Raw genomic sequence first — 17,684 nt, 5'->3', positions numbered from 1 at the left:
ACAATAACTAACTACATTGTATATTGACAAAATAAAAATAAAAAAAAATAAAAATAAAAAAGAGTTGTCCAAAACAAACAAACAAACAAACAAACAAACAAAAAAAAAGAATTGTAACACAGCAAAGTTGCTGGTTCAGAGACAGACAAGTTACTGATTAATATGTAAAGATACTGGGAGGCTTCTGTAGGGAGAAGGAATGTTTGCTAAGACCAAGCTTTTGTTGGTGGATCACTGAAATTGCCTTATGGAATGTCATTTTGCTTGTTTTACTGAATGTTACCAGGCTATATTGTTAAACTATAACCCCACCTATGTTCTCTTCCTGACACTTCCTGGTCTGCAGAATAAATGTGGGAACAGAACCCCAATTTGTGGTTAATTTCCCAAATGGAAGGAATGCCTCTCTCTTGAGGGTTCTGGGAGATTAACCACTTCAGGGCTTCTCACTGCTCAGAAGAGATGGGCTTTGAGTAATCCTTTACAGCTCGGTCACCCAGGGGAAGAGGGATGACAAATCCCTGGGGGGCAAAGTAACAAGGCCCCCAGGAGAATGTGCTCTCGAGGCTGCTGTCCCTCCAGTCTGAGAACCCAGTAGAACACAAGAACTGCAGACATGAGCCCAGCCTACGCCTGGGGCCAAGCCCAGGTGACCCACAGTCTGAAAAGAGAGCAGTTATTACTATTCTAAGTTACCGTTGTTGGGAGCTTTGTCGTGTACTTTTACACACTGTGACTATGGTGATGCACTAGGTACTATTACTATGCTGACACATTAGATAGTGTTACCATGGTAGTATATTATTGACACAGGTTTTGTGAAACCCAGGTCCTAGCTTCTGAGACCCCGCTTTCTTCATGTTCTTTAATAGTGTCCTGACTCGGTGTTTACAGATCACATTTGCTGGTCTGTCTTCTTCACTCCATTATGTGTTCTTGTCCTCATGGGCTTTATTCTTGGATGTTTTATTTCTCAGTGTTCACTATCTTCATAGAATACCTCACCCACTCTCATAGCTCCTAATAAACTGGTGTGCTTGTGACTTCTGAATCCACGTGAAGCCAGACCCTTTCCTGAGCATCAGACACAAAACATTTGACAGCTAGGCCATTCCCCCATCTATTAGTTCATTTCTGTTGCTTATAACAAAATACGTGGAAGTGGGTAATTTGTAAGAAAATGAAATTTATTGCTTACAGTTTCAGAGGTTAAGAAGTCCAGGGAAAATATATGGGGAGGATCTTTGGTGGTGGCTTTACAGCAATGCAGGGGCCTCAGATGACAGAAGACAGCAGAGCAGAGAGGGCATGTGTCCACGGTGACAGCCACTCAGATCTTAAGCAGGCAGAATAAAGGCAAACTGGGGCCTGAGATGCACTTGTCCATGGACCAGTTCCCATACCTGGCTCTGACCAGGAGAAGGTTGGGCAAACTCAGTGGAGGGCTCAAGGCATGGAGACAAGTGAAAGCCCGCAGAACCATGCCCCTGACCACGAGTGTTAGTCTGTTCACTAGGGCACGGTCCTACAATCTAATCACCTCTTCAAGGCCCCACCTTTCAATTACCAGAATAGGATTTCCCACCTCAACACTTACAGTGGGAATTGGAGTTCTAATACATAAACTTTGGGGAAACAATTCAATCAATTCACAGCACCCCTGATGTCCTATAGGGCTTCAAACACAACTTGTCCAAATGGGACTGATCATCTCTGAGCAATCCCTGCCTCTCAGCCAGACACACACACACACACACACACACATGCACACACACAGACACACACACACACACACACCTACGCACACACACCTTCTCTTCTACTTTTGTCCTTCTCTCAATAAATGGCACCATGCAGTCCCTCAGGGACAAAATGTGAGCATCTCTGTAGATCCTCCCATTCCTGCACCACTAAGTGCTCTACACGCCACCTCCTCAGCACCACTCCCAAATCTTCCCTCTCACCATCCTGACTGTGTTTGCGTTAGCTCAGAGTTTTTATCATTTTTCAAGGTCACAGCCCCTTCCAAGGAAGCCCCCACTCAATGACCCATCAATGCAGGGATTTAACTGCCTGCTCCCCTGCCCCAGCTGAGCATGTCTGAAGTTTCTCCTTCGCTCCAGAGCTCCCTTGGGTGAGCGGAGCCACTGACGCCACCTCCTCCGTCTACCCACTCCTGCTTCCTTCTCTTCCCTTTTCTCCCACAGGTGTCGCACACACAGCTGTCCCCGAGAAAGCCCCTACATGCTCATCTCCACTCCAGAGACCCCTACAAGGGAAGCCCCTTTGGGAGAGGACGTTGTTGGCATCACACACTCAGCACCAGGCACTGGCTGGGGATGGAGAGGCAGCGCCACGTTACTGAATGGAAGGGGACAGGCAGAAGTTCACTCCCTAAGACAGCAGCGGAGCAGGTAAGGCTCTCATTACAACTGGACATTATTTATTTGTTTTTCTCCTTGTTTTTTGTCTATCTTAGCACATTTTTGGCCCTCCTATGCCATGTGTATATTGTCCTATTGACTAATTTTCATCTCCTTTTTTTCCTTTCTCTGCTCTGTCTAACATGGATGTATTGGTGGTAGATGACTTTAAGGTTCTGGTCAGAGAGTGTAGAATGTGAAAGCAGGATTGGGATGAGAGCAGGGTAGACTCTTGAGTGGGTCATGGAGCAGTGACAAGAGATTTTGACTTGTCCCTGTGTGGAGGACAAGTGGGGCTTTCAGATGTGTGTGGGATACTTGCACCATGTTAGGTCACAGTGTAACTTTTTCAGGAGGGTAAATTTGTGGGAAAGGTGTGCATGTTCATGTTTTCAGCCAGATGATGACTCTAGCCAACATTTGTCTGACTTTTTGGCTTTCCAGCACCTGGTCACAGTTCTAAGGTTTGTGGAATTTCCTAATATATGATTTCCATTGAGAAGAGACTACCTCCCAGTATAGAAGTCAGTACACCAGATGCCACCTATGAGCCTCCCTTTCAGCTAGAATGAGGACAAGTGCCAGGCTCTGCACATCAGATGCACCTGTCCAGACTTTGACACTGAGAAGGGGAGCCCAGGAAGAGTTTTCTTTAGCAGTGGTGGCAATTGCAGTGAGATGATCCCTGGAGTAGGGGACAGAAGCGTAGTTGGTAACAAGCAGTGTCCATGACAGCTGCATCAGAAACTCAAGTGGCAGCACCTAGTGCTTGGTGGCAGCAGCATCAGTGTCCTCGCTACAAGTTCTGAAGCATGATTTTTGGCACTGTTAGCAGATGAGTGGTTTCCTAAGCCTGGGTTATTAGTTCTCCAGAGAAACAGAACCAACAGAATATATATGAAGTTCTACATATGGAGAGAGAGAGAGAGACAGGGAGAGAGAGAGAGGTATTTTAAATGCTAAGCGAATTGGTGCATGTGATTTGGAGGCTTGGCAGATCAAAAATCTTCAGGGTTGACCAGCAGGCTGGAGACCTATGGAAGAGTTGGTGTGTGGTTTGAGTCTAAAGCCAGGCTGCTGGCAGAATCACTCCTGCATGAAGAGTGTCTTTTTCTATTAAGGCCTTCAACTGTTTAGAAAATGCCCAATCACACTGTGGAGGATAATCTGCTTTACTCAGTGTCCACTGATGTAAATCTTCCTCTCATCTAAAAAATACCTTCACAGAAACATCTAGAGTAATGTTTGAATAAATATAACGCTACACTGGCCCAGTCAAGTTGTCACATAAAATTCACCATCTCACCTGGCTATGTAGCTTTCAAGTGATTTTGAGAGATGCTCACTATGTACATCTATTTTTTGGCAGCAGCTAATGCAAGGATCAAAGCCTGGATTTCTGTGTTAGTAGCTTCATGCTCCAACCAACTGAGCTATCCGGCGAGCCCTATTTCTTGGTTTTAAATTTTATTGAAGTGAAATTTACGTAACATAGAATGAACCACCTTAAAGCAAACAATTCTGTGGCACTTTAGTACATTCACAAGATTGTGCAGTCACCACCTCTATCTAGTTCCAACACATTCGCATGACGACAAAAGTAGCAGTCACTCCCCATTTAATCCTTCCCTCCGTCTCTAGCAATGACCAATACTCTGCCCACCTCTATAGATTCACCTGTTAATGCTTATTTTATGTAAAGGAATCATACAATGTATAATTATTTGTGTCTGGCTTCTCTTACTTAAAATAATGGTTTTGAGGTTTAGTCACATTGTATCGTGAATCAGGACTTTAATCCTTTGTATGGATCAATAAAATTCCATTCTATGTATGTATATCTTGTTTATCCACCCATTCACGGAGGGACTCAGTGTTCTTTGAATGAAATCCCTTTCTGCTAAAATTAGCCACAGTTGGTTTCTGTTATTTTGCACCTAGAAACCCCGAGTGAAACGTGCCATAATAAAGCCCATCACCAGGAAACAACTCATCTGCAGAACTGGAAGACCAGAAGGGTTTTCTCTATCCTGTATCTTCTCCCCTCTGTGCTTTTGCTTCTTTAGCTCCTCTCTCAGCCCATGGATGCGAATCAGGCAGGCAGCAGATGATGGACTGATCCATTCCAGCCAACCCACGTGGTGACATGGACTGGCTATTCCTCAATCCCAGTACCAAATTGTCTGGTCCAAGTATCCATGGTTAAGGGGAAGGAAGGTTTTATAAACATGAATCCTGGGGCCTGCCACACTTTGATAATGTGGATCAGGGAGTTCTGTTCCAAGAAAAGTGTAAACCATGTGAGTTCAAGAGACTTCTCCAAAGGAATCTATGCTAAGGTCCTGGTGCTTGTAAATCACAGCATGCTGGGCTCTCCTGGAGACAATGCCCCTTTGACTCAGATCACCCTTTTCCCCAAGGAAGTCCATAGCTTGAGCCCATGTCGGTAATGTGCTGTGAACAGTCCCATCTTCAAGTGGAGAAGATGCAGCGTCACTAATTTTCTCTGAGGATAACCAGAAATAAGAAAGCAGGGCTTACAGAAAATACAAGAATATCCTTTGGTCTGAACAAAGACAGTGGCAAGAAAAAGTATCTAATGATCTAATTTCCACATCAATGGGCATGGCTCAAGTCACAAAAGCGATGATGGTTGACTTCTAGGGAATTTTGTCTGGAATTAGTCTCCACCCAGGTGGCTTCATTTCAAATATTTTAATCTTTTGACTCGAGTTACATCTAATCCTTCGATACTACTCTATGTCATCATTGCTTGGTTCAAAGGGACCATAACTGGGGAGGACACTCATTCTCTTTTTGTCTCTAATGAGGCTCTTAGGGAATCTGGTCCCTGTGGGCAAGGAGGCTCCTTTAAACACTAGGTCTGTGATTGCCCCAATGAATCACACATGGGTAAACTGTGAACCCTGCTCCTCCTCGCCCAGGACGTGCCTGTGTTTCTGGGACAGTCCAATCCCTGCTATAAAGAGAAGCACTGGGCAGTTGTGCAGAGGTGAGAACACCTGACAGCAGGAGCACCAACCTCCTCCAGGTGAGGTGCAGCCACGGAGACATCGATACTTGTCTATTAAGATAGGAAGTTCTTTTAGGAACCTCCTTTGCTGCATCTTCCAGATACAGAAAGTTATACTAAGAGCTCTGAATGTACCTCCTGGTCACCTGAGATGACCCCAGTAATAATCAGTAGTTTCTTTCTTTCTTTTTTTTTTTTTAAATCTCTTTATAAGCTACTAAGGAGTTGGGTGGGTGGAGGGAAAAGTGAGAAATGTAAGCAGAGGCACACATGGTAGAGACAGGCTGTGTATATGTCTGTGAGTTTTTCAGTCTTAAAAATAGAAAATAAGAACCAATGGGTCTAGCAAAAAATGCATTAGAACTGAGCATTGGAAACTTGACGTGCAGGTGGGGTGGGCACATCCTGCTTTACTAATTCTTTAAAGTCATTTGCACACGTGGTCCTGCCTGAAGCTTGATGACACCTTAACTGTCCATGTCTAGGTTTCTGAATTTGCTGCCCTCCATTCACCTGCGTTCAGAGCCATGAGAGGGACAAACCAGTCGAGTGTCTCTGAGTTCCTCCTCCTGGGACTCTCCAGGCAGCCCCAGCAGCAGCAGCTCCTCTTCGTGCTCTTCCTGAGCATGTACCTGGTCACGGTCCTGGGAAACCTGCTCATCGTCCTGGCCATCAACACCGACTCCCGCCTGCACACCCCCATGTACTTCTTCCTCAGCAACCTGTCCTTTGTGGACGTCTGCTTCTCCTCCACCACCGTCCCCAAGATGCTGGCCAACCACATACTTGGCAGTCACAGCATCTCCTTCTCTGGGTGTCTCACGCAGATGTATTTTCTCTTGTGTTTGCTGACATGGACAATTTCCTTCTGGCTGTGATGGCCTATGACCGCTTCATTGCCATATGCCACCCCTTACATTACACAACAAAGATGACCTATCAGCTCTGTGCCCTGCTGGTCGCTGGATCATGGGTCCTTGCCCACATGAATGGTCTGTTGCACACGCTGCTGATGGCTCGACTCTCCTTCTGTGCAGACAACGTGATCCCCCACTTCTTCTGTGATGTGAATCCCCTCCTGAAACTCTCCTGCTCAGACACACAGCTCAATGAGCTCATGCTTCTCACCGAGGCTGCCCTGATCATGATTGCCCCATTTGTTTGCATCCTGGCTTCCTATGTGCACATCTCCTGTGCTGTCCTGAGGGTCCCATCCACAAGGGGAAGGTGGAAAGCCTTCTCCACCTGTGGCTCTCACCTGGCTGTGGTTTCCCTCTTCTATGGCACCATCATTGCTCTGTATTTCAACCCTTCCTCCTCACACTCAGCTGAGAAAGACATCGCGGCTACTGTGATGTATACAGTGGTGACCCCCATGCTAAACCCCTGTATCTACAGCCTGAGGAATAGGGACTTGAAAGGGGCTATAGGAAAAGTGTTTGGCAGGAAGACATTTTCTGTCTGATGAGAGAATCAAGACTAAATCTCATTCCCAAGCAAATCTACTTTTCACCAATTGAGCATAATGCAGCAGTGGTTCATCAAAGATGGTCTGGAGACAAACAGATTTATGTCTTTGAGAGGGGCTCACAAACGGTCACCATTAATTGTTAGTGGGGGACACACAGAAGGTGATTGTTATTTTTTATTGGGCTCTGATTCACCTGTAACTCTTCTATTGAGTAACGAAACCTCTTTTTTTGGGACTTCATTTTTTTGTTGTGGTTTGCTTGTTTATTTATTTATCTATTTTAGAAAGATGACTGGTAAGGGGATCTTAACCCTTGACTTGGTGTTGTCAGCACCACGCTCTCCCAAGTGAGAGAACCAGCCATCGCTATATAGGGACCCAAAGCCTTGGTTTTGTTTATTTTTAAAACATTTTATTTTGATGTTCTTGTCCTTGAGTACATATAAGAAAACATAAAGAAATCTAAAATAAATACAAAAAATCTATGATATGCTTCAAAAATCAAGTGACACAGTTTTATTTCCAATTTTTATTAATTTTTTTGTTCATTAATGGATTTCCCTTTGACCTTGCTTATGTTTCTAAAGTCTTGACTCAATTAACTTGACCATTTATCTCTCTTCTACTCATAAGAGTCTCAAATCAGAGTGAGTCACCCAGCCACTGAAGAGATGATCTTCTTCATCTGGAGTAAATGAGTATTTTGCTCAAAATCCCAGTCTTCAAGTTCATCATAACTAAACTGTCCAAATGAATCTCCCTGTTGATTAAATTGTTGGAAGGCTTTTTATGTCACTGTAACATTCTACAAGACGAGAGAAACCAAATGTCCCATCTGAGACTTCCAAGTGATCAAGCCGACATTCAAAGGAAGGTTCTATATAATAACGTTCATCAAAGGTCAACTGTATTCTCTGACGTGGAGCAGCTTCCTGAATGTAGAGACACTCCTTGTTTGGTGGACATGAGTCTTGCTAATTTAGTGAAGCAAAATGACCGCCAGTGCTGGTTCCAACCCAAACACCACACTGGGTTGCAGGAATGTGCTTGATTCCAATATTTTGTTCATCATTGGTCCTTTGGGCACAGAAATCCCTTCGACTACAAGTACTGATTTGACCACACTTTGACAACCAAACTGGGCACCTCTGTCCTAAATCACTGGCCACTGGCTGTCACCGCACGGGGCAGGGCTCAGGTTCTCCATGCCCGAGGAGTGCTGATGTGGGGCACGGGCTCCCCTGAAGTTAATGACTAAATTTTAAACTATTTTATACCCAAGTCAATTTCTTTCTTTTTTGTGATTTGTTAGGAGTACACGTGCAACACGTGTACTTGGTTATTGGAATCACCTGGAAAGCTTCCACAATCCATTGATATCCAGGCTCCAAAACTGAGCACATAAATCACAATCTGTACAGGTGAGATCCAGGACCCAAAAAGAGATTTTCTAAAAAATCTTGGGCGATTTTTAAAAATTCATTTATATTATTATACAAACATGTAGGGTACAACGTTGGTTTCCAATAATTGTGTACAACGTGTGGTGGTTAGATCATTATACTTAGATTATTCATCATTACAATATGCAATCGTTCTTTGTGTCAGTTGACCAATTCCTCATTAGTCCCCCTCCCTCTGCCGCCATCTCGGGCCATTCTAACGTGCAGTCAGGGTGGAGAATCACTGCTCTACCTCGTCCTCCTGTATGTGTCCTCCGGAGTCATCAGTCATGATCGCTGGGTCACAAAGTGAGTTTTGAGACTCAGACAAAAGAACAACAGAGTGAAGTATGAGGCCTGCAGTGAGTAATAGCATTTCCAATGAGACTCAAGAGAGGCCGGTGACAAGTGTCCTGGTGCATCCAGAGGGAGCCACAGGGAAGCGCGGGAACACTGAGGAGCATCCTGATTGGCTGCCTGAACTTTGGGGGCGGGTCCAGCCGGGGTGACGTCTTTAGTATGAGGGAAACTGGTCAGCACCTGCTGTAGCCTCTGCCCAGACCCACTGTCTGGCCCTGCTTTCTTCTCCGACTAGCGACTCCCATCCCACACCTTCAAGAACCAAGTCAAATGCTACCTCCTCTTCCATGAAGCCTCCTGAGTCCGTCTTCTGTTCTCACAGCTCTTTTTTTTTTTTTTCGGTTTATTCTCCCCTCTCTGTAATGGCTTTCCATAGACTGAGACCCTCCCTACCTAAATATACTACTTGCTTTGTGTCCCCAGTGTCTGCCACTGCTCCTAGATAAGAGGTGACCATTAACTTTAACGGAAAGAAAAAAAATGGATGAGTATTACCTTAATTTTTAATTTGGATATTCTTACTTTGGAGTTTTTAAATTCCCCCCGTTTAAAACACATCATTTTTGTTATGTGAAGGGTAGTCTCCACACACTATGGAACACCAAAAATCATTAAGAACAAAATTAAAATACCCCATATCCTGCTGCTCAAAGACAACTGCAGTTATGCACCATGAATATGATTTTACCTAAGTTGGCTTCCAATGGGCTTGTGCAGCTGGGTTTCCCTCCTGCTCTCTGCTGCTCCCCAGGAGAACGTGCTCTCCAGGCTGCTGTCCCTCCAGCCTGAGAACCTGGTAGAGCACAAGAACTGCGGACATGAGCCCAGCCCACAGCCTGGGGCCAAGCCCAGGTGACCCACAGTCTGAAAAGAGAGAAGTTATTGCTTTTCTAAGTTCCTGTGTTTGAGTAGCTTAGATATGTACTTTTATACACTGTTACTATGGTGATACACTAGGTACTGTTACTATGGTGATACACTAGACACTGTTACTATGGTGATACATTATGTACTGTTACTATGGTGACACATTATTGATACAGTTTTTGTGAAACTAAGGTTCTGGCTTCTGAGATTCCACTTTCTTCATGTTCTGTAGTTGTGTCCTGGCTCCGGAGTTTATAGATCACATGTGCTGGCCTGTCATCTTCACTACATTATATGTTCTTGTCCTCATGGGTTTTATTCTTGGATCTTTTCCTCCTCAGTGGCCGCTCTCTCCGTAGACAATCCCATCCGCTCTCGTAGTTCCTAATAAACCAATGTGCTGGTGACTTCTGAGTCCATGTGCACCCAGAGCCTTCCCTGAGCCTCAGGCCCAAAGCATATGACTCCTGGGACCCTAACCCCAGGTGTCCTTCAGGGCTTCAAAAACAACTTGTCCAAATGAGACCGATCATCTCTGAGCTGCGCTTGCTTCTGAGCCTCACACTCACTCACACACCCACAGTCACACACACACATGCGCACGCGTGCACACACACACACAGACACACACACACATCCCGCTTCTCTCCTACTTTTATCCTTCTCTCAATAAATGGCACCATGCAGTCCCTCAGGGACAAAATGCGAGCATCTCTGTAGATCCTCCCATTCCTGCACCACTAAGTGCTCTACAGACCAGCTCCTCAGCACCACTCCCAAATCTTCTCTCTCATCATTCAGACTGTATCTGCCTTAGATCAGGGCTGGAATTTTTTTTTTTTCCTGAATTCTTGAAACATTCCTATTAAGCCTCCCTGTTCATAGACTTTCCCGTAGCAATTTCACCCTCCACACCACAGTCAAAATGACCTTTTTAAAATAAACATCAGTTCATCTAACTCCTCTGATTATAATTTTTGAAGGTAACTACTAATCGTGCAGAGAAACAATCCAAAACTCACATTATGACTTAGAGTAGAAAGCCCCCATAATCTACCACTCCAACTAGTGCACTTTTTTTTTTTTTTGTCTTTTGTCTTTTTTCCGTGTCCAGCAACGGATCGCAACCCTCAGTGTTGCCCCCGTACCGGACCGGGGACCCGCAACGGGATTGCAAACCTCAGTGTTGCTCCCGCGCCTCGCTCAGCCAGTGAGCGGGAACCGGTCTACAACTAGTACACTTTTGAGAGTAAAAGAGGGAGTTATTAAAATTACGACATTACGACTGATGTAAACCAGGACTGCTCTGGGCCAAAAAGAACATGCGGCCACCCTGTCCACGAGGCTGCTGTGATCTGGTGCCCTTTGCTGTCCCTGTTCTACACCTTCCACCCTAAATCCAGACCTGCCTGGCTGCTTCTTCCCCATTTTATGGGCTCAGCCTCTCCCCTCTGCCTAGAATAGCCTCACACACGATCCTCCCCACTCTCCCTCCCCTTTTGTGGAAATCACCTATTCGTGTTTCAGACTCAGCTCAAGTCCTTTATTCCCCTTCTGCATCTATCCCCAGCAGAGCAGATTACCCCGCGATTGATGCTGCCACCGTGCCCTGGAAGATGATAACATAACAGACTCTGATGTGCCACCACGATCCCTTCTCAGGAATGAAAGACTCACTCCCCCGCTGCTGGGACTGTTGCTGCCACAAGGCTCTCAGGATCCCCACTTGACTGAATGCTGCCTCAGTCAATTCAAGGTCAAAGCCCCTTCCCAGGATGCCCCCACTCAATGACCCATCGATGCAGGGGTTTCACTGCCTGCTCCCCTGCCCCGGTTGAGTATGTCTGAAATTTCTCCTTTGCTCCAGAGCTCCCTTGGGTGAGCCGAGACACTGACGCCACCTCCTTTTTCTGCCCACTCCTCCTTCCTTCTCTTCCCTTTTCTCCCACCGGTGTCGCTACCTCAGCTGTCCCTGAGGAAGCCCCTACATGCTCATCTCCACTCCACAGACCCCTCCATGGGACTCCCCCTGTGGAGAGGACGCTGCTGGTGTCACACACTCAGCACCAGGCACTGGGTGGGGATGGAGAGGCAGCGCCACGTTACTGAATGGAAGGGGACAGGCAGAAGTTCGCTCCCTAAGACAGCAGCGGAGCAGGTAAGGCTCTCATTACAACTGGACATTATTTATTTGCTTTTCTCCTTGTTTTTTGTCTATCTTACCACATTTTTGGCCCTCCTATGCCATGTGTATATTTACCTATTCATCAATTTTCATTTCCTTTTCTTCCTTCCTCTGCTCTAACATGGGATGTGTTGCTGGTAGATGACTTCAATGTTCTGGTCAGAGAATGTTGAATGTAAAACCAGGATTGGGATGAGAGCAGGGGAGACTCTTGACTGGGACCTGGAGCAGTGACAGGAGATTTTGAAGTGTCCCTCTGTTGAGGACGGGTGAGTGGGGCTTTCAGATGTGTGAGGGATACTTGCACCGCATTAGGACACAGCCGAACTTTTTCAGGATGGTAAATTTGGGGGAAAGGTGTGCATGTTCATGTTGCCAGCCAGACAATGACTCTGGCAGATATTTGTCTGACTTTTTGGCCTCCCAGCAACTGAGCCCACTTCTAAGGTTGGTGGAATTTCCTAATTTGCAGATCTGTTTTGAAGAGACCTCCTTCCACTATGGAAGTCAATACACCAGATATCTGCTTGTGAGCCTCCCTGTCAACTAGAATGAGGACATGTGACAAGCTCTGCACATCAGGTATACCTGCCAAGAATTTGACACAGAGAAGGGGAGCCCAGGAGGAACTTTCTTTAGTAGGAACTTTCTTTAGCAGTGCTGACAACTGTAATGAGATGGTCCCTGGAGTTGGGGGCAGAGGTGCAGGTGGTAGCAATGGCATCCATGACAGCCGCAATCAGAACTGCAAGTGGCAGCACCTACTGCTTGGTGGCAGCAGCATCAGTGTCCTCACTAGCTGGTTCCAAAGCATGATTTGGGGAACTGTTACAAGATGAGTGGTCTTCTGAGCGTGGTTTATTAGTTCTCCAGAGAAGCAGAACCAATGGAATGTATACAACCATATATATATATATATATATATAAACCCTCAGAACTTCGGCCTTGGAAATAGGCAGCCATTGAAGATGAAAAGCCAAATAAGGTTTTTCACATTTGCTTTCTCTTCTACCATGGGAAAAAGATCTGAAGGGAACTTGAAAAGGTTAACAGGTCTGTGACCTTTGTTTATTTTGTGAAAGCTCAGTCAATGCACACTCACTAGAAAAGAATAAAGTTAAGGGGAAGTTAATTTTGAATTGAAGCTATATGAACTTTACCTAAACACATACACTGGTCAAAATTTGGATATCTAGTTTTGGAGAAGGAGAAAGAAATACTATTTTTAATTGACTAGTATGCAAATTGCATTATCCTATATTAATCTAAACAATAGCCTAATGACATAAATATTACTATCTCTATTTTAGAGATGAGGAAACTCAGGATCAAAGAGTGTAATTAATTTTCCCAGCATTAGACAGGTAGTAAGTAATAAAACCAGAACTTATATTCAGGTTTTCATATTCAGTGCCATAGTTCTTTTTTCTTTATAAAACATTTCTACTGTTATAAAAGTTATAACTATCAAATTTTAGAACATTTCAAAAACACAAAGTATTATCAAGAAGAAAAGTTAAAATCACAAAAATAACTCTGAATATTTGTAACATTTTATATTAAACATAGCATAAAGAATGGAATCATACCCTATATTCTTTGTTATTTCAATTGATAGATGTACGTAAACATTTTTCCTTATTGTATTAGTCCGTTTGTGTTGCTATTACAGAAATACTTAAGACTGGGTAATTTATAAAGAACAGACGTTTACTTGGCTTACATTCTGGGACAGCTGCATCTGACACGGGCCTCCAGCTGCTTCTTCTCATGGTGGAAAGCAGCAAGCAGCTGGCAAGTACAAGCAGATCACATGGGGAGAGGAAGCAAGAGAGAGAGAGGAGGTGCCAGGGTCTTTTAAGCAACCAGCTCTCACGAGAACTAACAGTGCAGGAACTCACTCAGGCTTTTCTTCCACAGGGAGAGCATTAATCCATTCATGAGGGATCCACCCCATGACTCAAACAGCTTCCAGCACTGCCACTTGGGGATCAGATTTCCATGTGAGTTTTGGCAGGGACAACACATCCAAACTCTATCACTTATTTTTATATATAAAGGCTTCATAGTATTTTTTTAATGGATTGTATTTTGAGAAGTTTTTCATATATTCTGGATAATACTTCCTTGTCACTTTCACATATTGATAATACGTTTTCCTGATAGCTCTGTTGTCTTTTTTCAATACAGTGTTAAATTTTAATATAGTAATTTTAACCAATTATATTTTTTTCATTCTATTTTGCAGTTAAATATATCATTTTATTTCCAAGATTACAAATACATTCTCCAAGATTTTCTTCAAATGTTTGTTCTTAGTTTCTTTAGGGTTAGGAATTGGGATTAAGTTTTCACATTTAAATCTTTCTAAAAACAACTTGCTATTTACAAATAGAGTAATTGTATGTTTTACCAATCATATATAATCCTTGATTCCAAATTTTATTGAAAAGAGCACTTTTCTTTAATCTATTTGAAATGGTAAATTTGTTCTATAAATGTCAACTTCTTTACTATGCCAATAGCACATTACATTAATTTCTGTTAATATATACTGTGACTTTCTCTGGTAGTGAAAATTCTACCACATCAGCCATCTTTAAAATTGTCAGAACTATTTCTGCATTTTTTTTTCTTCCATATAAAGTTTAGGGTCAACAGCTTGTAAAGTTGCATGAACATGTGATTTTGGAGGCTTGGCAGGTCCACAATCTTCAGGGTAGACCAGCAGACTTTAGACCTATGGAAGAGTTGGTGTTGTGGTTTGAGTCTAAAGCCAGTCTGCTGGCAGAATCACTCCTGCATGAAGAAGTGTCTTATTCAATTAAGGCCTTTGACTGATTAGAAAAGGCCCAATCACAGTGTGGAGGGTAATCTGCTTTACTCAGCATCTACTGATGTAAATGTTCATATCATCTAAAAAATGCCTTCACAGAGATATCTAGAGTAATGTCTGAGTGAATACATTGTTACCCTGTCAAATTGTCCCATGAAATTCCCCATCGCACCAGGCTATCTAGCTTTCTAGTGATTTTGAGAGACACTCACTATGTAAATATATTTTTTGGCAGCAGCTGATGCAGGGATTGCACCCTGGTTGTTGGTGTTAGCAGCATCACACTCAAATCAACTGAGCTAAGCGGCCAGCCCCATTTTTGCTTTTATGTTTTATTGAAGTGAAATTTACATAGCATAGAATGAACCAGCTTAACCTGAACAATTCTGCGTCATTTAGTACATTCACAATATTGTGCAGTCACCACCTCCGTCCTGTTCCAACACATTTCCGTCACCCCAAAAGGAAACCTCCTACCCAATAGAAGTCACTCCCCATTTCTCCCATCCCCATTCTGTACCAGTGACCAATATGCTGCCACCTCTATAGATTCACCTGTTATGTGTATTTTATATAAAAGGAATCATACAATGTATGATCATTTTGTCTGGCTTCTTTCACTCAGCATAATGGTTTTGAGGTTTATCCATGTTATAGCATGAATCAGGACTTTAATTGTTTATATGGCTCAATAAAATTCTAGTATATGTATGCACAAATTGTTTATCCACCCATTCATTGATGGACTCAATGTTCTTTAATGAAGTCCCTTTCTCCTGAAATTAGCCACAGTTGGTTTCTGTTATTTTGCAACTGAGAACCATGAGTGAAACATGCTGGAATATAGCCGAACACCAGTAAATAACTCAAACCAGAATGTAAAACCATAAGGGTTTTCTCCAACTAGTATCTTCTCCTCTCTGTGTATTTGCTTCTTTGGCTCCTCTCTCGGCCCATGTGATGTGAACTGAGCAGGCAGCAGATGATGGACTGATGCATTCCAGCCAATCCACATGGTGACATGGACTGGCCGTTCCTCAGTCCTGATTCCAAATTGTCTGGTCCAAGCAGCCATGGTGAAGGGGAAGGAAGGTTTTATAAACATGAATCCTGGGGCCCTGCCAGTCTGTGACTATGTGGATTAGGGAATTCTGTTCCAAGAAAAGTGTAAACCGTGGGAGGTGAAGAGACTTCCCAAAGTGTGTCTACCCTAAGGTCCTGAAGATTCTAAATCACAGCATGCTGTGCTCTACTGGAAACAGCTTTCCGTGGAATGTAGCTACCTTTTATCCCAAACATGTCCATAGGTTGAGCCCATCTCAGTAATGTGCTGTTAACATTCCCATCTGTAAATGGAGAAGATATGGTATCAATAATCTTGTCTGAGGATAACCAGACATAAAAAATCTGGGGTAACAGAAAATACAAGAATAGCCCCAGGTGTGAGCAAAGACAGTGCCAAGAAAAACGATCTATTAATTGAATTTCCATATCAATGGTCACAGGCTAGATCAACAAGGTGAAGAGGCTTGACTTCCAGGGAATTATGTCTGGAATTTGTCTCCATCCATGTGGCTTCCTTTCTAATATTTTTAAGTTTTGACGTAAGAATTAGACCTAAATCTTAGATACTACTCTATGTCATCATTGCTTGGTCCAAAGGGACAAAAAAGTGGGTGAGACAATTATTATCTTTTTGTCTCTAATGAGGCTCTTAGGGAATCTGGTCCCCATGGCCAAGGAGGCTCCTGTACACACTAGGTCTGTGATTGCCCCAATGAATCACACGTGTGTAAACCATGAACCCTGCTCCTCCTTACCCACAGCTGGCTTGTGTTTCCAGGACAGTCCGATCCCTGCTATAAAGAGAAGCACTGGGCAGTTGTGCAGAGGTGAGAACACCTGACAGCAGTAGCACCAACCTCCTCCAGGTGAGGTGCAGCCACGGAGACATCGATACTTGTCTATTAAGATAGGAAGTTCTTTTAGGAACCTCCTTTTTTGCATCTTCCAGATACAGGAAGTAATAGTAAGAGCCCTGAATGTACCAGTCATCACTCTGAGACGATCCCAGTATGAGGAGTTGGGTGGGTGGAGGCAAAACTGAGAAATGTAAGCAGAAAAACACATGGTAGAGTCAGGCTGTGCATATGTCTGTGAGTTTTTCAACATTAAATGTAGAAAATAAGAATCAATGAGTCCAGGAAGGAAAGCGTTAGACCTGAGCATTGGATATTGGAAGTGCAGGTGGGGTGGGCACATCTTGTTTCAGCAGCTCTATAATGTGATTTACACACATGGTCCTGCCTGGAACCTGACAACATCTTAACAATCCCTGTCTAGGCTTCTGAATGTGCTGCCCTCCATTCACCTGGGCTCACAGCATGAGAGGGACAAACCAGTCGAGCGTCTCCGAGTTCCTCCTCCTGGGACTCTCCAGGCAGCCCCAGCAGCAGCAGCTCCTCTTCGTGCTCTTCCTGAGCATGTATCTGGTCACGGTCCTGGGAAACCTGCTCATCATCCTGGCCATCAGCACCGACTCCTGCCTGCACACCCCCATGTACTTCTTCCTCAGCAACCTGTCCTTCATGGACATCTGCTTCTCCTCCACCACTATCCCCAAGATGCTGGCCAATCACATACATGGGAGTCACAGCATCTCCTTCTCTGACTGTCTCACGCAGATGTATTTTCTCTATGTGCTTGCTGTCATGGACAGTTTCCTCCTGGCTGTGATGGCCTATGACCGCTTCGTCGCCATATGCTACCCGTTGCATTACAGAACAAAGGTGACCCATCAGCTCTGTGCCCTACTGGTCGTTGGATGTTGGGTCACTGCCAACCTGAATGGATTGTTGCACACGCTGCTGATGGCTCAACTCTCCTTCTGTGCAGACAATGTGATCCCCCACTTCTTCTGTGATGTGAATCCACTCCTGAAACTCTCCTGCTCAGACACACAGCTCAATGAGCTCATGATTCTTACAGAGGGTGCCTTGATCACAGTCACCCCATTTGTTTGCATCCTGGCTTCCTATGTGCACATCACCTGTGCTGTCCTGAGGG

The 17,684-nt window shown here is 44.2% G+C and overlaps 1 protein-coding gene across 1 annotated transcript; it reads left to right on the top strand.

The window, feature by feature from the left end:
- Window positions 1–5,984: 5,984 nt before the first annotated feature.
- LOC103592302 (olfactory receptor 1361-like) lies at window positions 5,985–17,680 on the top strand (the record flags this gene model as incomplete). The annotated part of the gene is given in 3 exon segments (XM_008574963.1): window positions 5,985–6,297; window positions 6,300–6,488; window positions 17,010–17,680. Coding segments are annotated over 3 exon segments (1,173 nt in total), but the record flags the coding sequence as incomplete, so codon positions are not given.
- Between the last annotated feature and the right edge of the window lie 4 nt (window positions 17,681–17,684).

Source organism: Galeopterus variegatus, unplaced genomic scaffold (genome assembly GCF_000696425.1).
Source record: "Galeopterus variegatus unplaced genomic scaffold, G_variegatus-3.0.2 Scaffold1120, whole genome shotgun sequence".
Classification (NCBI taxonomy): domain Eukaryota; kingdom Metazoa; phylum Chordata; class Mammalia; order Dermoptera; family Cynocephalidae; genus Galeopterus; species Galeopterus variegatus.
Note: the sequence above shows the minus strand (reverse complement) of the source record. Positions and strands in the feature narration are given on the sequence as shown.